The sequence below is a fragment of the Brugia malayi genome (assembly GCF_000002995.4).
Source record: "Brugia malayi strain FR3 genome assembly, contig: Bm_v4_Chr3_scaffold_001, whole genome shotgun sequence".
NCBI classification, from domain to species: domain Eukaryota; kingdom Metazoa; phylum Nematoda; class Chromadorea; order Rhabditida; family Onchocercidae; genus Brugia; species Brugia malayi.
The window spans coordinates 8,054,563-8,077,433 of record NW_025062477.1 but is presented as its reverse complement, the minus strand read 5'-3'; the positions used below and the strand labels follow the sequence as shown (position 1 = coordinate 8,077,433).

General features: G+C 33.6%; 3 protein-coding genes across 6 annotated transcripts; 2 read left to right on the top strand and 1 right to left on the bottom strand.

Moving 5' to 3' along the window:
• Window positions 1-1,506: 1,506 nt before the first annotated feature.
• Bma-vps-4 (Uncharacterized protein) lies at window positions 1,507-8,894 on the bottom strand (the record flags this gene model as incomplete). Of its 2 annotated transcripts, XM_043080393.1 has the most annotated exons (9): window positions 1,507-1,608; window positions 1,790-2,041; window positions 2,267-2,371; window positions 2,613-2,850; window positions 3,264-3,420; window positions 7,230-7,461; window positions 8,362-8,453; window positions 8,598-8,709; window positions 8,868-8,894. In XM_043080393.1, 9 exons carry the CDS (start codon window positions 8,892-8,894, stop codon window positions 1,507-1,509), a joined length of 1,317 nt encoding a protein of 438 aa, XP_042936327.1. The 2 variants fall into 2 exon arrangements, with proteins under 2 accessions (XP_042936327.1, XP_001901202.2); XM_001901167.2 differs by lacking the exons at window positions 7,230-7,461; window positions 8,362-8,453; window positions 8,598-8,709; window positions 8,868-8,894 and having other exon boundaries at window positions 3,264-3,292.
• On the top strand, window positions 4,712-6,636 carry Bma-npr-23 (Uncharacterized protein; the record flags this gene model as incomplete). Of its 2 annotated transcripts, XM_001901166.2 has the most annotated exons (4): window positions 4,712-5,026; window positions 5,524-5,756; window positions 5,947-6,120; window positions 6,414-6,636. In XM_001901166.2, 4 exons carry the CDS (start codon window positions 4,712-4,714, stop codon window positions 6,634-6,636), a joined length of 945 nt encoding a protein of 314 aa, XP_001901201.1. The 2 variants fall into 2 exon arrangements, with proteins under 2 accessions (XP_001901201.1, XP_042936328.1); XM_043080394.1 differs by lacking the exon at window positions 4,712-5,026 and having other exon boundaries at window positions 5,563-5,756.
• A 2,909-nt stretch (window positions 8,895-11,803) lies between the features above and the next one.
• Bma-gsa-1 (Uncharacterized protein) lies at window positions 11,804-18,546 on the top strand (the record flags this gene model as incomplete). Of its 2 annotated transcripts, XM_043080392.1 has the most annotated exons (9): window positions 11,804-11,872; window positions 15,908-16,111; window positions 16,349-16,468; window positions 16,615-16,712; window positions 16,796-16,850; window positions 17,074-17,147; window positions 17,473-17,695; window positions 17,987-18,142; window positions 18,400-18,546. In XM_043080392.1, 9 exons carry the CDS (start codon window positions 11,804-11,806, stop codon window positions 18,544-18,546), a joined length of 1,146 nt encoding a protein of 381 aa, XP_042936326.1. The 2 variants fall into 2 exon arrangements, with proteins under 2 accessions (XP_042936326.1, XP_001901198.2); XM_001901163.2 differs by lacking the exon at window positions 11,804-11,872 and having other exon boundaries at window positions 16,022-16,111.
• Window positions 18,547-22,871: the final 4,325 nt, after the last annotated feature.

Genomic DNA, 22,871 nt, shown 5'->3' with positions numbered 1-22,871 from the left:
GAGAGTTATCTTCGCTTTTGAAAGATCCCTGGAAGTAGCTTTTAAAGCATAACGTATTATCGAAACGAATGTATCAAAATGTTGATGTAAATCATTATTACCAACAGATACAATATATATATATATATATATATATATATATATCAAAAAAGTTTTTTTTGTGTGTTTTAGATGTCACGCTCTTTCGAAACTTTCGCACTTCACACTTAATAAAGAACAAAGAACTTTTAAATTCTTTGTAATTCTGACAGGAGTCAGTGAAATCTAAAGAAACGATCCCTAATTATTAAAAAAGCTGAAGAATGTGACAGATTTCCGTGTGGAATTTTAATTCACTTAATATACTATTTATTTGATTACCAAATTCCACATTTTTTTTTTGTTAAATCAATGCAAACATAGAGTGATTAATTTTGAAAATGGAGAATGTCATTTGACATATACACCTTGCTTGACTTCAACGCTTGTAAAATGTATCGTTACATAACTTTGTTGACTTTTTCATGAAAAAAAAATTCACCTAAATTGACAATCCCACATTCTGACAAGGAATAGAAAAGTGAGAAAGAATTATACTGTGTATTATTAGCTTGACTATAATAGTGAACAAAAAATATATGGCTCAAAATTCACATAAAAAAGATTATTGTGCTAGTTATCTCAAACGTACAAAGCATCAGTCGGCAAACAAAATCCAACGGTAATTAGGAAAAGAATACGAAAGGAAATTTCTATTTTCCCTCCATATTCACACAGAATCAAATAGGAAACTATGAATAGATAAAAATCTTACAAAAGAATTGATCGATTTGCACCACACGAACCAAATAAAACGTTCAGTCTATTCCGGTACTACCAATTCTAAAGTCTAGAGCAAGAAAATGACAAAAACTTTCTTAGTTCACGCAATTTCTGCGGCCCATATTCAAACTTTCAGTAGAATCTCTTTAATAAAGATTAGAATCAGCATAATATTGTGTAAAAAATTTGAATGGAAATCACAGAATTTCCAGTGCTCAGTTTTGTGCCACTGCCGGAAGGTTTTATCCAATACAAGAAAATAATTCATCTAACAGAACGTATTGTCCGATGCCAACAGGATTAATTCTTGTTTCACCTCTTCTCTTGAAAAAAAAAAAAAAAATGTTTACATAATTTTTTACTTAAAATACAATTTCTCGAATAACGAAGTCTTCATAAAGAGTTAAGTTACAGCTAACAACTACATGTCTTTTAACAAAAGCATGAAGGCTAAATATATTTAAAGATTGGAATGACCGAAAACAGACTAAAATATGAAAAAAATTAAATCGAAACTCAACTGAAATAAAGTCCTAACAGTTGAAACATTCCAAATTTTTTTTGTCCAAATATCGTATATACAAAAAAAAAGCAAATCAAAAATTTGTGAAGAACTTTGAAGCAAACATAATTGAAAAGCGATGATCTAAAACAGCTGTCTTGCACATATGTTTAATGCATGTCAAATCTATTTCCTCGAAAACATTATCCTTCTTGACCAAAATCTTTCGTAAATTGCATTAGTTTATCCAAATCAGCCTTATTTATTGTTGGTTTCGTGTTCATTAACGATCGTAGCATGTCGCTCTGAATTTTAATGAAATTTATTGCTTAACTAAATATTATGATTACCTGTGGTATTATAATTAATCTATTTTCATCCTAAATCTTATAAATTTAACAAAAGAAATAATCATTTCGCTCACTCCTACTCATCTTTCCATGCTTCATGGAGGGAATGAGAAATTTGACGGAAACAAAAACGTACCATTGAAAGAATTGGTTCAGCTAATTTGTCGGCGGGCACATCGATGAAGGACATTGCCATGGCACTTGGATCACCAGGAGAGCAGGGAGTTAGCAAATCATGTACAATAATATTACAGTTCGAGGGTGAAGGTCCAGAAACATGTTTGAAATGAGTTGCTGTCTGCACTTTACGTATTGGTTGCATCAAAGCTTCCCGCACAACAATCGAAATATCGTATCCAGAAAATCCTTCCGTTTTTTCTGCAAGAATCTGCAAGCAACAAAAAAAAAAATCCTAATACGAAAATTAGGAATAAACAATTTCCTAATACAAAATAATTATATCAGATTTCACTTTAAATATATTTCCTTTTCATTTCACCCTCAGAAAATAAAATCATCAGAGAATAGGTTATATCAGAGCTTCTCACATAACAATTTCCAATTCTTCTAGAAATACATGAAAAAAATAAACCTAAATGAAATTTGCACATACCTTGAAATCCTGTTCCGTTAACGAATGTGGTGTATTCTTTCCGACATGTAATTTAAACATATCTTTCCTAGCATTTGCTTCTGGTAGTGGGATATAAATTCGCTTCTAAAAGGATAAAAATGTCAATTAAATATTATTGAGATTACAGTTTCAGGCATACTGGGGCGGCAGATAAACTACCGGATTAATTCACGATGTAATGAGTGTTCAGAGATTACATATATATACCACAAAAGTACATATTTCGCACATAAGTAAGGAAAATAAGCTTTAAACTGTTGAAATACAAAGTTTGCAAAATTTAAACGAAATGTAACACATAATTCCAAAAACATAATCCACCAACCTCAAATCGTCGTCGAATAGCAGCATCTAGAACCCAAGGGATATTAGTAGCACCAAGTACTAGAATACCTTCCATGTCATTGCCAACACCTTGCATCTGAACTAAAAATTCGGTTTTTATACGTCGAGCCGATTCACTTTCCGTGTCGGAACGTGAAGAGCATAAGGAATCAATCTCGTCGATAAATATTATTGATGGTTTGTGTTCTCGAGCCATCTCGAACAACTGCTTCACCAGTCTGAAAAAATCGTAGAACGATTACCATACATCAATAAAGATTTTCTAGATCCATATCTGACGTTGCTTTTGTATGAAACCTATCTTTTAGCAGTTTGCATAGCATTCCTTCAGACTATAATACTCCTAACCCATTACTCATTTTGCAGAAACTTCGACAACAATACTTGACTCTAATACCAATATATACATTCAATCACCAATATAATACCATGATATAGTTTCGCAAAACAATTATTTCCAAATTTTCATATCGTTTATGATCACTTACAGAAACAAGAGATCATAGTTTTCTATCACTTCATAACCTATAGTACTGAAATAGTGTTGGTCCAAATCCATTGTAAAATTCTATCCAAGCATACAATCGGCTCCCATACTGCTCAATTCTTACACATATGAAAAATATAAAACCTTTCCGACTCGCCCAACCATTTTGACATCAGATCCGAAGATGACACCGAGAAAAATGTCGAATTGTTAGCTTCTGTTGCAACCGCTTTTGCAATATATGATTTGCCAGTTCCAGGAGGACCAAAAAGCAAAATCCCGCGCCATGGTTTTCTATTACCTAAAAGTTAAGAAGAAATATAAGTGACTTATTTGGAAATAAAATCCTCATGCACTTACTAAATCCATTAAATAATCATTTAAAGAAAACAAAAAATTAGAAAACACGTTTGCCAAGCTTGAAAAACTGATTTTGCTTTACGGAAACAACACTAAGTGTTTAGAGAAAATATTCAATATAAATCATTAATAAATTTAATGTTCAAAAGCTACGTATGATGCAGTAAATAATGTATGGCGTAGTGCAAGACAACTAGTCTACAAGTTGATGAGTGTGTAAAATCGATAATTCACAAAGGTTCTCCCCTTGGAGTCTGGCTAGTGTGGTTCCACGATTAGCAAGCAGCAGAATTACTAGAAATTATATCAGAGCAAGCAGTAACGACAGCCCGTCAGGCTTATCCAATGGTTGAATGGCACCGATATAAATACACACACATCTATACACACTCATCTATTTCGCTATATCGAAACACTCCTTGCATTATTGCCAAAATAATAAGTAGGAAAGCTTCTAATTCTTAATTCTTTCTGTTCACATTCCTTCTATTTGAATTACCTCATTTCAGCATTCAGCTCTTTCATGAGACAAGTAAATATCGAATCGATTGTAAAAATCACTGGAAATGAATGACTTGTGAAAATATCGCTTTTCTTGGTTAAACGCTCGCCTTCATAAGAAGAAACACGTCTTAGTGCAAGTCAAGTCTCTGTGCTATACTTTGGTAATCTTATAATGAATTTCTGATCAATCGGCAATACAGCTCTTTATTACTTCAGAGATCAGTAACGTAATAAAAACCATATACTTATAATTATGAATACGTAAAACTGTTCTGATGTCTGACCATTGCCGATCTTCTCTATTTTGTAGTTCACAAACAGTATTAAGTGTATATCAGCGATTATCGTGTTGCTGAAGTCTAAGTTTGAAACAGTGTTATAAGCTGAATCTCATTAAAAAAATGTGTTCGGGGTAAACTTAAAAGATGATGTGATTAACTAATTAAAAAGGGTTTGTTTCGAATAGCTCTACCCTTTGAGATGCATGAATTTTACTTCGTCGAAACAATCAAAGAAATGAGAAATGTCTATAATACAATGAATTCTTTTTAGCCAAAAATGGAAATTTTTAGAGAATACGTCTTATCTACATTAGCAAAAATTATTCTTAGAAAATGCAACTGAGCTTATTACTACTACCAAAATCACCAGCGCAGCACTCCTCAAAATCCATACAAAGCCAAATCTCGAAAAAGTTGAAGTAGCAGTATTAAAGTGTATCAGCGACTATGGCAACGCTTTCACCAGTAACACCCAATCATTCTGAAGTGCTAATTACTGCAATCGAAATGACTGCTGAACCAAAACCTTTACTCGCCATTACATTTGCCTGCATCAGCTTGCTGGCCCTAATGGCAAATTGTACGTTACTAATATATATCATTTACAACAGACTGTATCGTAACTTCATTTCATCCCATTTCATAGCCCATTTATGCATAACAAATGCGGCAGCCCTATGCCTCCTATTGCCAATGTTCATTTACAATGTGTGGTCAGGAGTCAACATTTGGGCCCACAGTAACGTGATGTGCCGAGTACAGGTAATTTATTAACCATATAGTTCTGATTATGCCATTCTTTACTTCCACAAAATTCTGGTCAGCTGAATACCAGCTTTAGCATTTAAAAAAAAGAAAAAGTAGCACTTTCGTTTTTTCGGAATACCATTATTCCAACATTATATATTTGATTCAACATCGTTACTCTAGGAGCAATAATTTTCCACAAGAAACAGCAAAATTGCACTCAAGACACAACTGTTTTAATAAAGCAAAATGGTTAAAATGTCAAATGCTATTCCATTTAAAAATTTTTCATTGAAATACAACGCATTCTTTCTAGCTTCAGCAAACAGTTTTTTGGTTCTTTGCGAGATAAAAGTCCACGTATTCATGTAGATTACTAGAAATTATGCCAGAGTTCCTGTTAAATCTTGTGAAGAAATCCCATTTTCTGTTCTGTATGTACAATATAAATCAGGAAGTTCCTATACTCAACATTTTGAATTAATTCCTGAGACTAACAAATATGACTTCAGGCTCTGCTTACATGTGCTGCATGGACCGTAATACATTTCATGGCACTCTGCATAGCTGGCGTACATTTGTTGACATTTGCACGGATACATTATGAACAGCTCTTTGGTTTACCACCCAATATGCTGTGCGTTCTTTCCTGGCTGTTGGCATTTGGTTTATCACTACCAACAATTACCAATGGACATATCATTATCTACGACCCCTCGTTTAGGCACTGCATATGGGGAGACAGGTTTAGCTATTCTACTATCTAATTCTGCTATCGATAAAAAAGGCAATTTGAGTTTTTGTATTTTGCGAATAAAATTTAAAATACATCCGAAACAACGAAGACAAAATTTCCCTGCTTTCTGAAATCCTAAGAAAACTTCGAAAGATTCGGATGCATAACCTTAGGAGACTTATTAGAACAAACATTTCAGTGATAGCGGCCTTAAATTTTTGACATATCTTTTGATTCTGGGAGTATTTATACCTGCATCATTGGCTTCTTACGCTTATATTCGAGTCCTCGGCATACTCTATCACAGTCCGATCGTATTTCAAAGTATTGGCTTATATAAAAGTCGTTTTCTGGTTTATTCATTCTTGTTGAGGTTTGTTACGTTGTTTTGTGTTATATTTAGCTTGAAATTTCAGTAAATTCACGATTAACTGATTTTTAACAAAAATTCTTACACTCAATAATTATCGTAAAACGACTTCATTATTATAAAACGAGTTTTTCTTTTTTCTTAGCGAATGGTGTGAAGTAATTCCATCTACTACCTCTAAAAGTCGTTAACGAAGAAAACAAAATATTTTAAAACTTATTGTTGAAAAAAATGCTTTCAAAACCAATAATTCGAATTTGACCAAACAAGTCATTATTAAGAAAAACTTCTTCTAGTCCATTCTATCAGCTACCATTCTACGCAATAACGATAGTCAAAGACTGGAGGAAACCGGATTCAACAGTTCCTGTTCTAATGTTATTTCTAGCGTTCATGCAGTGCTTCATATCTCCGGCTCTTTACGGAGCATCTCTATTTCTCATGAAAGAAGAAGATATGGCGTTGACAGCTCGAGCTCACAAAGCGCCCAATGCTCATCCTCTCACGCAACATTTATGATTTTGCCTATGACTATGTTTAATATTGCATCCAATGCAAGCACATATGTAGTTAGAATAAACATTATTTACCTTTTTCAAGAATGCTTAAATCAATCAATTACCAAGTATTGAACAAAAGTTGTCCATAACAGTCTTATTATGGAAAAATTAACTATTTCTTCTTGAAACAGATGCCAAATGGAATTACTGAAGAAACAATCAAAAAAAAAAAAATGGTAAAACATAATGGAATTGGTAATAGTGATTCAATTATTCATTTTTAGAGCTTGGGAAAGATAATTTTAAAGGTTATGTGAAAACTCTTGAGAAAAAGAAGATAGTTTCGTTGAACCGACTTAGCGAGAAAAATCTATTTAAAATCATTTTTGAAAAAAAAAAAAAATGTTATGAAAAGAGCTTATATAAGGTAGTAAAATAAAGGCATTCCGATTAACCTGAAGAACTTAAGAGTAAAGAGCAAGGATAAACGTGAATGATGCATCTTAAAATGTGTTGGTACTTCTCACACTCAATCTGTCCTGCGCTTCTAATAATCAAACCTAACATATTACTGTTCACAAATTCTATTAAAACTTTATTAAATGCACCAACCTGTAAATAGTTGAGGAAATTTGATTGGTAATATGACTGCTTCCTTCAGAGCCTCTTTAGCTCCCTCAAGACCAGCAATATCATCCCAACTTACATTCGGTTTCTCCATAACAATAGCACCTGACAATCTCTCTTGCAACTTTTTGTTTTCCGTATCCTTCTCAGAATCTGAATCTGAACCTTTCGCACCAGAAACATCGTCTTTTACCGCCTTCTTTCGATCACCACCAGACTATAAAAAGATGTCAAAATTTCTGAATCTTTTAACCTTTTCATGAAATCCAATGTATACTTTAGAGCACTGTGAACCGACAAAGACTTAACGCAGTAACAAAAGAGAAGATATATGTATTCGAAGCTTCCAATAAGCCTATGAAATAAATGAAAAAGAAACCCCCAAAAACCTGCAATAGTCGTAAAGGTATGAGACAAAGCCCACACAGATAATTAGAATCAGTTGCATTCAGTATGCTACTGCAAATGGATAATGCTGCCCCATTAATGATTTTCCATGTTCGGTAACACGACCATGTTAAAGCTTATATTACCATATAAAACTACAATTGTTGCATAATTTAAGAATTTTTGCTATACTTAATCAATTATTTATTAACAATTTTATTAGTGTAGTAATATGTAGCTTGAACTAAGGTGAGAATCTATGGCAACAGCTCGGAAAGCGGAAGCTAATATGTAATTTTCAAGACACTGAAAATGCGAAAAGATTTAAGAGCTCAGGATAAGAAATAACATTTCAAGTAGTAGCCACATGTAGGGTAAGCAAATGATGCCAGAGCGATTCACTGACTTTGCTGACAATACTTCATTTCAAAAATATAGGGCAAGGCTGCGAAAATATCTTGTGCAGCATTTCAAATTATATAAATTTTGTAGCTCAAATATTTCTCATACAACTTGCTCAAAGATTCATAAAACCATTACCATGCAATTTTCCACAAACTTTCACTGCTGAATCTGTATTCAGCAAAATAAAATGATTTGCTTACGTTCCATATGTATTCTCATTCCCTTTTCACTGATGAATAACAGAAGGCGGAGAGACTAATAATTGAATTTAAGCATTAAATCCGCTTCATCATTCGTATAAAGTTCAAAAATTCATTAATATTACCTTTAGATATTCCTTTACTTTCTCGGCTCGATCTAAGTAGGACGCACAACGTTGCCGAATTGTGTCTTTTTGTTTTTCACTCTGAGCTTCATCTAAATGTGTTAACATTAAAATTGTAGGAAAAAACAAAGAAAAGCACAAATGTATGTGGTTATCAAAAAATTAGACGAAAGGAATAACCTTACTCTGACAACATATTCCAAAGATTCACTTCTGAACTAATAATGCTAACTTACACTTAATTGCATGAAGAAAATAGTCGATCCCATGTTTATATAATCGTAACGCTTCCGGATAATTTTTTCTTTTATCTTCCTCGGTCGCCTTTGTTACCAACTCAATTGCTTTCTGCAACGAAAAGTGACTTTGAAGAGATAAACTATCTCCTGTTAATTTATGCATGAAGGTTAATATGAGCCCATTTAAGATAACAAATTTTAAATTAAAGAGTACGGAAGCAACCTTTCCTTACACTTGGGAACAAAAAACAAGATAACGACACTTACTTGAAGCGTGGATCCATTACTTGACATTCTGCAAATAAAATAAGTTAAAGGGAAGAAAATGGTCATATAAATTTCACAACACTGCACTGAGACAAAAAGAGGAAAATTCATAAATGAGGTTAAAAAAAATTAAAAAAGAAAAAAAAGAGAAAAAACGTCCTGCAATTAAAATCAGCATGCTTTTTACCATAAAAAAAAAAAAAAAAAAAAAACGCCAAAACATAAAAGATAAGAGATGCAGCAACTGGGCAACGTGGAAGAATTTTTTCTCGCTATATTCTTGCGGAGCTACTCTTTTGATCAAAACCTCAAGCCTCTTTATGTTTTTATGATAAAAAAGAAAAAATCCCTTTTCCAATAATGTAATTCCTTGTTAAAATAAGCTCTAAGTCAAAATCATATAAGAAATGATAATCTTCCCATATATTCATAATGAATAAAACATCTCTCAACCAGAACATATTTTTTAATCAGCAAACAATTTTTTACACAGATAAAAATAAATTAGATTCAAATCGGATAGCGCAAATGGTCTTCTCTGTAAAGCATAAAGCGAGAGGAGAACAATGCGTTCATTGTTTTTGCATTCATCCTTTATTATTTTTTGGAAGACGAGGGAAGAAGTCAACAACTTATAATTGACGTATCGTTACTACGGACTACCTGAACATGCAGACTAAATTAGGCTTCAAGTATGTGATTGAATTCATCGTTAAGTAGCAATCATTTGTAACTTATTCCAAACGTTATCTTCTTCCTGCTTGAAGTTTTCATTCGAATGATTCGAAGCCCAGCACGAACAGAAACGAAACTGGGACGAAAACAAAGATAAACGACAAAACAGAGTCCAATAGTCCAGAAAACCGGAACTAGTCCAGTACAAAGCGAGTCTATCTGGTTTGCTTTGTATTATTACAACTGTGTCTAAACGAAAATCACTATCCCTCTCTTTTCGTTTCAAAAATTCAGTGGGGCATTCCGTTTATTCCATTTGTGATAGTTGTTCATTTTGGATGATAGCTGCGAGAGAGGGGAAATGTTGTTATTCCTAGATGGTTCACGGATTCTTACTTATGATTGGGAGCAGACTAAGCAAGTTCCAAATGACTGTATTGGTTCTTTCCGAGGTAATCGGTGAAAGAGAAGCTTTAGTATATGCTCCCTTCTGTCATGCAGTGATTTCTTCATCCCAGTTCCTTAATCTGTTACCATTCTAAATGAACGATAAGTGCTGTGTCAATAAGTGCCAGAAGCCAGGTCATACGTCCCTTACTTCCTTTTAGCTGCACTTTATGCTTTCCTATTTGCGATTTTACTACATGAAACAGTACAGTTTATAATACGATGCATTCCTCGTCATGGTTATTTTTCGGGCCGTCTGCATAAGTATATTTAATAGATTACTTACACTTGTATATTCCTAACCTTATCCCGAATCCGTATCATTCTGATCATTCGAGAAATCATTGTATTCAATAATAATAATCTTCGACATGTTCTTCCTGCTAAATGTCCTTCTGATGGCAGTTTTATGGAGAACAGATTTGAAGGATTGAGTAACACTTTTTGATTGGTTCTGCTTGTATTTATTTCCTATTCAGATGTCATGGTCTCAGTTCATCATTTATTTAGATTGATCACCCGATATAATATCTAAAGGGGTAGTTTATTTGTTTTCTTAGATATATTATATATATATGAAACATTTCTTGATATTTCAAGCGTACAGACGTGTACACATTTACTGCATAAGGGACAATTTTATGCTGTGTTGTGGTGTGGAAAAAGTCAGTTTATGGATGGGATGTTTTAAAACGAAATTGATTGTTATCCATTCATCGAATCTCGAATTAGCTTTTTATTTTTGTCCTATCAATATGAATGTTAATGTTTAAGGACGTTTCTGGAATCTTATAGATATGTTGAAAGATACTGAAAACGAATTCTTCTTCCGAAATAGATCATAGAAGATGGAAGAATATGAGTTGAGGGACACATCACTTAACAAGGTAACACGCAGTACCTGAAGAGAGCCGTGCTCGGTAACTGATGTCAGTGGAGTGCCATATTGGCGAGTATTTAAATTAGCGCCAGCGAGGTGTGCACTCCCATAGCAGTGTTCTGATCAGACCATCTAGCCTATGTTGCGCCGCTGCTTAGTTAAGCTTGTCCTTTCCGGTACCTATCTATCTAGCAAGACACAGCCACCGCTGCAGCTGCAACCACTACAAATACCGCCACTGCAACACTGCGGCAACCGGAACGGACGGCAGTACACCTTCACTACATGTAAGGGAATGAGAAGGAGCAAAGGGTGGAAATAGCAAAAGGAAGAGGAGAGGAGAGACAGGACATAGTTGCTGCTTGTGCAGACTGGAAGAATGTAAGGGAGGGAACGCTTCCTGCCTAGCTTCATGGTCCAGTTTCTGCTGCTGCCATCCCTTCCTCTCTCATCCTGTTCCCTGACACTCCCCATGAATCCATCTTCAAGCACTCTTTTTCTTGCACCATCTGCGGCAGCTCATTCTCTACTTTCCAAGATAGCAGCTACTACTCATGCTGCTGCTGCTGCTGCTACCCCCTGCTACTTTCCTGTAGACAGTACCGAGGAATACCTTCCCTTCCTTCTGGCACTCTCTCTTCCCCCATTACGTCTTCCCTGTCAATACCGCCGTCTTTGTACCCATCTTCAAGCTTTCTTCAAATCCGGCCCAGTTGCAGACTGGAAGGAAATCTTGTCCGGATTGAGAGTCACACAAAAGACAGCATCGTGAATGTTGATCTTCTTTACCTCCTTACTCCTTACCTTACGTATTATCGCTGTTCACCCTGCAGGAGAGATTACTTCAAAGATCTTTGAAGGAGACGCCGCATTTGCACCCTTGGCGAAACTGTCGGAATTTGCGACATTGACGCGTCACTGAGGACGCAACGCGATGCGACTGATGGGGTGCATGGTAGGACACTCCTCAGCAGTCGGCGATGAGGAACGTGAGCAACGGAAGGTTTGCTTTTATCAGTTATACATTAATTATATTACTGTGCCCAACACGTATGCTTCAACTGGAAGAATGTCTTACTCCTATTTCTCAATTACCTACTAGTGAATCCTTTTGTACTAGGCATAGTTTCTTTAAACAACAAGCCTCATTACTTTGCAATACCAGTCTATTTGTGGTCCATGTTTTAATATGTTTGTTTGCATATTCTTTCGTTCTGATTTTTTCTCATACTCATTGATGATGCTGTTATTTGTAAAAATATAACGTAAAATGTGGAACTCATGTTATGAAAAAGAATAAAAATTAAGGGAAATAAATGTCGATTCGTTCTTCTTGTTTGTTTTGAGTTGTAATATTTTCAAGTTAACATCTTGCCAACTGAAGTATGAGTTATAAGATTTTGATCTGCAGATCTCGTTTCATATTCTAGAATAGCTTGAAATTTTCGAATTTTTTCTTTGGTGATTTTCGAGAGGAATTTGCAGCTCCATTTGTCTGGAAGTGTTATGTCATCCCTACTTTTATCCATGAAACTTTTGCATTTGTTGTTCTGTTGTTAAAAGAACCATGCAGATAGATGTTAATAGTCTTAGCATGTATTATCTGCTTTGCTTTATAATACCTTGTGTATAAATTTGCTAGAATCAATGATTTCTCATCTTTTCTCGTGCGTCTCCCTATATTACTTTCGAAATCTCTGCGTGTTTTTTTAGGCTCCCATGCTTTTTCTTTTTGCACCTTATTTTAATCACTTTCAAGTAAGTTTCTCTTAAGCTAGAAGCAAACGGGTAGGTTCTGAGAGTTTCTGAAATAATCTAAAAATAGTAGAGACTGCCAGTTAGAGATCGAACAGTCGATCGTATTATGTATTGCAGTTGTAACTGACAAGTTCATATATATGTATCATCATGTAATGTTATCAACCCACTGGTATTAAGATCATTAGAATTAAGATCTAATTGCGAATACAGTTCCATTGTCAGCGATGTGATATTCAATATAATAAAGCGACCGCTCATGTTGAGAACGCTCTACTTTCTCTACTATTTTGGAAAATGAAGAAAAAATGAATTTGAAAGATGTAACGGCTCACTTGATAAAAAATATAGATATGTATGCATAAGAAAGCCTGTTTTCTGCCAATAAAATTAGTTCAAATAAGTAAGGCACCTTGATTGATCTGTTTGTAATATTAATCCATATATTACTATCCTTTATCCTGTTATGTTCTTTCTCATACCATCTCCTCTTTCTATCTTTCCTTATTTTAGAGAAAAAATCCTGTTTCAAACTCTTAAATTTCTGTTGGATTTCGTTCCTAGAATATACATAAATGACTGGTAAATTAAGTCCAATGAAACTATACAAAATATTTCATGAAATTTACCTTACACACTGTTAGTTGTTCTTATAAATTCATTCTTTTCAGATCCTCACCAGTAATATAGAAAGTTGTCTACCAGTACTTGCAATATATAGTACAAATTCAATCTTTTTTTTTCTACCAAAAGTCTGTGTGAAAAGAGCCAGTTTTGTTGACTCTAAAACCTATAAGTTCGTCTTCACAACAGTATAGTTTGAGCATCTGCTGTTTTTGAACTGAATTCTGTTTCCAAATAAAATTTGTTGTTTCTTGAGAGTTTTAAAATTTCTTAACTGCTTCCATTTATTGCTTGAAAACTTTCAGGTCCTGCTGGTTGTTCATTCTCCTTTGCTCATAGGTTATGACCTTTTTCACTCTTCCGTGTCATTATATGATTAAATTTAATTTGCAGCTATTTTCGCATCCTTTTCGAAGTCCTAAAAATTTTTATGTTTAGCATTTTTGCACGAAAACAGTTTTAAATACCTTCTACAAAGGAAGTTATCGGTTTATCTTTTATTTTAAATTTTAATTCACATGCTTAGCTATAGCTATTATGTCTCCTAGTTGCGGTATTATTTTGGATTTATCCTTAGGTTTACAGAATTCACAACTACTGTCTAATTAGGATATATATATAGATTAGATATAGGAGAGTGAAGTCATCGGCATAGAGTTGGGTTACGGCAATTTCCACCTTAGAACATCTAACACCTTCATTGGATTGAAAGAATAATTGAAATCACCGTCTCACTACATATGAGGATGCGTGTGCGATAGTGTTGGAAGTTTGTTTCTGTATGCTTGCATTGGTATTGGTATATGCAGGAACTCAACGTAGTAGGAGTAATAGCAGCGTTCACTTCTCGGGATGATAATGCAGGATTTACCTAGTTTAACCATCTATCTTTCGATCGATTCATCTTTCTGTGATATCTGTCTTGCAGAATGGACTGGGAAATTTTGGTTTTTATCTGGAGATTTTTAGCAGTCAGTCATTCATAGCTATAAGTTTTGAAGGCAATCAACCAGAAACGAGAGGAAAGCAAAAGGAATAGAGGGAGACTTAGTCGAAGAGAAATGAAAAGGCAATGGGATCAACAGAGAGGGATGTGCTATTTTTAACATGAAAATTAGTTCTTACGGACGTTCCTTGCTATTTTTAGTGAGTAAACTATTAGCTGAAGAAGCAAACACATACACACACACACACACCACATCATTTTAAAGTCCTTGTGATAGTTGAAAAAGGTATTAGGAAACCAACCATACAAGCGAGGGAGGGTATAGACTATACATCAGACTCGATTTATATATATCACTACTCACCTTCTACTGATTCTTTGCTCCAGCGCTTTTTTTCCTAAAGAGAAAAAGAGTAGAATGAAGTTGGTTTTGCATGGATCTTTTTTCCTTATCAAGTTCACTTGATGAAATCCCCTGATGAGTTATGGTATTAAGTTGCGATTTGATTTCCCTGCAATCATTCTCTACCATTTTAAAGGTAATCATGGATATTATCTTTTTTTAGTTAACAAAAGCGTTTTAAAATTGGTCAGCTACATCGGATATAACAAGTTTTCAAAAAATATTATGTATGATAATCTTTCAGTGCGAGGAATTTTATTTCCTTAGTGAATAAATGGAAGTAACAAGATGATAAGACGATTTGAGTGCAGTAGCTGAACCATAAACATACATTAATTGAAATTCCTGAACTATTAACATGATAACGTTTGGATTTGAGTTTCTTTCCACATATATTGCTCACCAAGTATCAGTGAAGGCCCAAAATTATGTAGGTTTAGAATCAAGACATTGTGATTTTGAATTTTGGAAAAATTTATCTAAAAATTATGGTACGGAAACCATGTTAGCACCTTTATCACTTTTCTTTTTGAACAAAAGCAGCAACCAGCAATTATTATCGTCATCATCACTCGGCTGTCTCTTTTATCATCCAAGTTATTTATGAGTATGATGAAGCTTTATTTAGAACCATTTGTGGTGCAACTAAGATGAAAATATGATGCTTTATTTAGAACTGTATGTGATGTATTCACAGGATTGGAGTTTTCTGGTTACTTGTGTTCTAAATGGAATGTCCAGTCCAAGATAGCCAGCCACTGACTTGTACTGGGAATCCATCAATTTATGATACGAAGGAGGAAACTTACTAAATTTAGTTCGTGTATTTGAGATTTTTTTTGAGATACTGCAAGGAACACAGGGAACACATTGTGGAAAATGAGAAATGTTTTGTACTACTCTATTCTAGTAACTGTCTTTATTTTTTTGACAAACATTATTCAGAAATTCTGGATCTTTCGCTTTGTGTTTTTAATAATTCTGTCATCTTTTTTATCCATAAGCATACACGACATTATATTGAAATTTGCATAGTTGCTTTGCTCGGAAATAGATGTTTAACATATTACATTCTTTTTCTTTTTTTGTAGTGTTTTTAGGAATACCTATGTTTTATTCTTGGTCACATTCACACTTGGAACTTATGATTTCCATTCGTGGTAATGTTTTTGCATTTGAAGTCTCGAGATGTTTTAGAAAGTTTATTTCTTATTAAAAAATGTGTTAGGTTTAATAGTGTTATGCTCTTGGGCTTAACAGTTACTTTGAGATAAAATTTTATCAAATTTTAATCAGTACATTTGCAGATTAATAGGCAGATTGAGGAGCAGTTACAGAAGGATAAACAATTGCTTCGAGCAACTCATCGGTTGCTGCTACTTGGAGCTGGAGAATCCGGTAAAAGTACCATTGTGAAACAGATGAGGATTTTACACATTAGTGGTTTTAATGAGAAAGAGAAGAAAGAAAAAATCAGTGATATTCGTAGGAATGTCCGTGATTCTATCGTGGTTAGTTTATTCTTGGTTATTGTTATTTATTTTGATATTCAGTACAAAACATGGAAGTGAATTTGGGAGTTGTTTGAAATAAGCGAGGATTTCGTCCTTTTTTAGATCGTCAGGTTTAAAAATAAGTTTTAAAGCCTTTAGTTTAATGAGCTAGTAGGAACTTTATGTTGTCAGATGTATTTATTGCAATGGATTTTAAAGTATTCATTGGGATGCCATTTTTATCCAGAACTATAGGTAATACTAAAAGCAATGTCCGAAATCGATCCGCCAGTGCAACTGGACGATCGTTCAAATGCTCCAAGCAGAGATTATTTATTATCGACTTCTTCTGAACCTGAATTTGATTATCCTCAGGTTGTCATTGTTCATATCATTTCTATCTATGTCGCCGTAAATTATTTTTATAAGCAATCATGCAATTTAAGTTGGAAATTCTATTAATTTAAGTGTAAATCGTTTTAGGTTCTTTTTGTTTTCATGTCTTTTTACTGTTTTTCCAGGTGTTCTATGACCACGTTACGAAGTGCTGGACTGACCGGGGGGTACAGGCTTGTTTTGAAAGAAGTAATGAATACCAACTTATCGATTGTGCCAAATAGTTAGTTTTGTTCTTCGCTTTATAAATGACACTGCATTACGATGTCTTGGATACTTTTGGTTCATGCATTATTCTGCTTTTAGTTTCCTGGATAAGGTCGGAGACATTCGGCAAAATGATTACAATCCATCCGAACAGGTTGGTTAGGTCATTTAAAAAATTTTTATATTTTTATGTTTTTTGATCTTTTTTTACGTGTTTATTTTATTTTATTTATTTATTTATTTTTTTTTTTTCTAACGAAGTAAATAACGATTTAAGTAGTTTCTTCGTTGTGAATATTATGTATGGCTCATCTTTTTACAGGCGAATCATAAGTATATCCGTAAAATATTTGATGCGTTTATTGTAAAATTTGCAGGATATATTACGTTGTCGTGTAATGACTACAGGCATCTTTGAAACGAAATTTGAAGTAGATAAAGTACGATTTCAGTAAGTTAAATTTTTTTTTTTTTTTTTTGTGAAGTGTTTTATTCATTTTTTCCTCCTGATGAAAACCGAAAAAAATTTAGGATAAAAGTTAGAGGAAATTATTGTTTGAAACGCAACATTATTCTGAGATCTTAATAACTAGGGAATTTGCGGATACTAGGTACAACTTTAACGTTCTGTCTGATTAATTTCAGATTTTTTTTTTTCCGTGATATAGCTAGAAAGGAAAGTAATAAGGCAATGGTTAATAAGTTTTTGAAGAAATGTAATGATTAGAAAGTTGTTCATGCTTGTTCATGGTTAATAATGTTTGATATATTCCCAGTATGTTTGATGTTGGTGGACAACGAGATGAGCGTCGCAAATGGATTCAGTGCTTCAATGACGTGACAGCGATTATATTCGTTTGTGCCAGCTCATCCTACAATTTAGTGTTGTGGGAAGATGCAACACAAAATCGACTCAAGGAATCTTTGTCACTGTTTAAAAATATATGGAACAATCGATGGTTAAAAACAATCTCTGTCATTTTATTCTTGAACAAACAGGTTTGTTGCATTTATCTTACTTCCTTTTCTCAACTGGAGCCGAGAAGAAAGGAAAGTATTTTGATGGGAACAGCTAAAGTCCTAAAAGAGAATGAGACAAAGAAGAAAAAATGAACAGGAAAAGTGAAGCATCATCATATGAAGAATTCACTGCTATCCAATTATTTAATCAAATAAGTTCGTTTTTGTGTGACAAATACGTGAAATGTCACGACTGATCACTATCTAGCACTACTGCTATATCAAAGTACTCTTTGTCTGAAAGGAATGAATTTTTTTTTTTTTTTACAGGATTTGCTAACCGAGAAAATCAAATCGAGGCGACATCCGCTAAAGAGTTATTTCCCGGAATTTTCTAGTTATCAGTTACCTGCGGATGCTACTTATGATGCATCCGATGATCTTGAAGTTGTTAAGGCAAAATATTACATCAGGGGCGAATTTCTGGTAGGCATCAAGTTGTTAAGTCTCATAACATCATTTTAAATCTCTTCTGCCTCTTTATTGAAAATGTATGTATTACTAAAGAGCAATTGTCATTGCAACTATGATGAAAGATCATTAAAAATATGGTAAAGGATCAGTGTTATGATAGTTGAAAAATGGGAGTTTTAACGTAACACCAAAATCTTATGTCATTTTGAAACCGTTCTGTTTTTAGTATTTCGAACAAGACCTTATATCTAAGTTATTTTCATTTTCAGCGAATCTCGACAGCAGCCGGTGATGGGCGTCATCATTGCTATCCACACTTTACATGCGCCGTGGACACAGAAAATATTCGACGTGTATTTAACGATTGTAGGGATATTATTCAGCGTATACATTTGCGCCAATATGAACTATTATAGGATTTTGATTGGTTTACTCTTACTCTTTCCTCTTTAATAAGCCTAGGCTAAGCGGGGCTGTATTTATTTAGAATATTTCTGGTGATTTTTTGAAGTTTTAACTCACTCATCGCCTCGAATTTCTGAGTTTTCATGTAATCCTGTATTCGTATATAGTACACCTTTTCTGTGCACATACCTAGTTTCAACCTTCTCTTTCCTGCATTATTGCTTTTGGTAGATATAAGAAGCATTAAATTATGATCGGCTGAACGAAGTTTGTAATGGCATTCATGATACAGTTTGAAAGTGCAATGGAATACTTGTATTATTAAGATGAATACAGTAAAGCATAGACCCGGTGACTTCGATTCCCTGTCCATCTTTTGCTTGGAAAAAATCATGTATCATTACTTAATACTTGTTGCTTCATATTTATACTCTAATGATAAGTTTGAGTTTCGGATTTTGTTTCGATCTGATTTTTTTAATTTGTGATGCGAAGCCTCGCACTGCCTTTGGCGTTTTTTACGGGAAAACTTCGATATATATTGCAGCTGAACTGTATTGTTGTCATTAGTATCATCGCCGGAACATTAACGTATATGTTCACTATGGGAAATATCATCAGTGATATCTTTGTCCTATCTTCAGGTCTTCTTCACTTTATCCAGATTCTCGTAATTAGGCACACAAATTCTGCTTGTAACACAATTTGCTTCCAAGAAGTATGGTAAATTTTTCTTAAAAAGTTTGTAAGGTTCTAATTACATATTAGTTTGCGACGATTTTTGTAGAGACGTTTTCGACCTTTGAATTTTTCTCTTTGCATCAGGTATAGGACAAAATTATGTAGGGTAATGTAAAGTGCAGTTCAAGGTATGATATTTTTGGCGTTCTGTTTTTGTCTTCCAACCATTTCGATAGTTCGGCTGGTGCTACACTTTACGACTTTTGCTTTGTTTCATCAAATTTCCCTTCCGACAAAAAGATTGTCATGTCTAGTGACAGTTCATTAAATTGGAATTTTAACCTTTAGACAGACCTCAAATCAGCAGAGCAGTTATTTATATTATCGTCCACCGTGTTCTTTTAAAATCTGAGTCAAAAAGAATTCTGTTTTTGGTTTATATTCCATACATTACGTATATTTTTCTCATTGTTCTATTCTTTTTTTCTCCTGGAACAGAAAGTTATTGCAATAGTTCTCTAAAAAATTTATCTGGCTGTTTTTTTACGTGGTCTCGTTATATCGTGCTTGCTCACATTTTCAGCGATTGCTTTAAAACTTTATTTCAAGGGAACGACGGCTCAAAATAACACTAATTTAGTTGGTCATTATGAAGAAAATGTGGAATACTTACCAAAGATCTTTTCTGAATGGGTTGGGGATTTGTGTTTTGAGCTCGTTTTCATGCAAGCTTTGGTTAAGCTATTCCATTTCCTTTACTTATTCTGTCATTTAACCACCATTTCCTTCTTTTTCTATGTGCTTTCTTTGTCCAGTCAAAATTTACAAATTAAAATAAGACAATGGCCAAAAATGGAACTTTTTTAAAATATTAGTTCTGCCTTCCACTATCAATTTGCTTATAACAGCTCTTGTATACTTCATTCGAGTCAAAAAATTTTTTACTAAGCGTGTATTGGAAACACTACGAGATGTTTTATGAAGGCATTCTTCGCTTGGACGTGTTATTCTTAAGCAAATTATTGATTAACTTTTAGTTTTGATTCACATTATTCGGAATGGTTGTGATTCGGGAAGCTGTTATAGCGCAAATGAAACGGTTGTTGGTATACATTGATGGTATTTTGCATAGTGTGTTATTATATTACGGTATCTGCTCGGAGTGGTTACATACGACATTTGCGCTGTCTTCTTTCCTTCTTTGGAGGATTGTTGATAGATAGTAGTTTGCTTTACAATGTTCAAGTAATTTCGTTCCAAAAATATTCCCTTCGTGGTTTGCATTTGTCGCACGTGACGGTGTTGTACCTTATAATTTTCTTTTTTTTTAAATATATTGCTTTCTTGGCAATTCGGGTAGTTCTTTTTATAGAGTTCAATGGAAGGACTAGATTTCATATTTCAGCTACATTTTTTTACCTGAAAAATAAATGGGTTAGTTTAGAATTACAGGGTTTAGTACATAAAAGTTTACTTTTCCGCACTTTAATTTCGATTCTTTTTTAATGTAAGGTCTCGCAAAAAGATTTTCAATCTTATTTTTAATTATGCAGCGAAGTTACCTTCATATTGGAAGCTGAGTGAGATTGAAAAGAAGTGAATTTTTAGTGGTTATCATTGCTTCTCGTATTTCGTACTTTTCATCATTGTGTGTTAAACTTCATATTTTATCAATTATTATCATTGTTGTATTGCTCTGTTCATATGAAAGAAGTTGGTGTTTCTAAAAGGAAAGAAATCATTATTATGGTTTTATATTTGAATAAAATTGCTTTACCGTAACTACTCATTTCGCATTTGAATAAGATCAATGATACCTTTGTAAAAGTTCTACTAATTTCAGTGCTGTTGATATGTTAATTTCATTATTCCCTCTTATTCAGATATAAACGAATGATAACTGCATGACTTTCATATTAAGCAAAAAATTTTTTAGTGTTATCTGATAGTTCAAAAATATTGTGAAAAGCGTGAACTTGGCACTTTGTTTTTCACTATTAACTTTTCTAAGACAGCAGTTATTCAGTTGGGTGGTCACTCTGCTTTCATTGATCAGGTTTTGTTGAACTCGTACTGTTGGAGTGTGGTGAAAAAAGTGTGGATAGAAGTTTAGGTCTGCTAATTTTATTTGTTTGCTTAATTCAACAGTATTGTAATACTGTTAAGAAAGTAGCTATCGAAGCCTTAGCAATTAAAACTTTCAAAGCTTGTGATTTGACCATTACGAAATGGCATAGGTCATTCCCACCGTATTTCCTCCTCACAATGATATAATATAATTAAGACAACTCAAAAGATGTCGAAATGTATTTTGTGCATTTTTTATTCTTTGTATGTATATGAGTGAATAGACGACGAATTTAATATCAGGAAGAGATGTTTGTGGTTGGATAGATGAGGTATTATAGAAGGGTGTATTAAATGCACTATTTGTAAGTAAAATTTAATTAGATCGATTGTTTCCTTGGTAACGCTCAACTGTTGCGGTGTATGATGATTAACGAAGCAAGGCACGGTTTTCTAACTGCAAATGCTTGAATTATCCATCTTTCCATTTCCGTCATTCGAATTCCACAATATTGCTTCATGAAGTATGTTGTTCACTATCCACTTTATCTCCTTACATCGTCCCCACTCATCTTTCAGATCTCATCTCATTTTTTGAACCGTAAAAAATTGAGATATTCTGTACTATGAGTGTCTTCCCTGAATCGTGAATACATCATCATCATGTGTATCTATCCCGAAACATAAAGCATTACTGCTCACCTGTATTATGCGGATGTTATGAAGCATGGATTTGAATTATCTTCCACTATAATGGGTATTAATAAATATTACACTAATTGTAATGTGATTTTGACGAAGAAATGGAGTGCATTCTTTTCTTTGTCGTTAATTTCCAAAATTTTCATTATGTTTGAAAGGTTTTATGGGAAAAAAATAAATGTGAAAATACAAAGAAGACCATATCTTTAAGCACATATCATTAGTAGATCACTTTGATAGCGAAAAACTAACTGATAAAAATTAATTTGCATAATAAGTAAATATGACTTCATTGACGACCCGGCTACCAGCTTCAATTGGCAGTGAATTTGATAAGACTGGCTTAAAATTAATGTCTCCATTAAGATTGGGGATATTTTTCTCAAATATTTCAGTTATTTTCTCTACACATCAATTTGTTGACTCAAAAAACAAAAAATTCAGCTCTTTTAAATTCAAATATCTATCGTTCATAGGATCACACTATACCATCTGGACTTTTTAAACCTTTCAAGATTACTTTTGTTAATTTGGTGTATTAATAATTAAATATTTTTAAAAGAAGGTAAGTTCAAATATATTGGCAAAGGTTCAGTAAAGCTTCAGTACTACTTTTTATAAACACAAATGTTCATTTCATCTTCCCATCCATCAAAAATGTTTCTGAGATTTGATTGACACATGCTTTTATCATTGGTATTATGGATTCACTCCGGAAAAGTGATGTGCAACTATTTTCGAACTGCAAATATCAAAAAGAAAGCTTCAGCAAAGTTCCAGATGGTTTTTTTTCCTGCAGTCCTTGTGATAAAAAAATTTCTAAAAACTTCAAAAGTAGCAGTTGTATACCACTATTCACCTTATATCTAAATATTTCAGTGTTAAT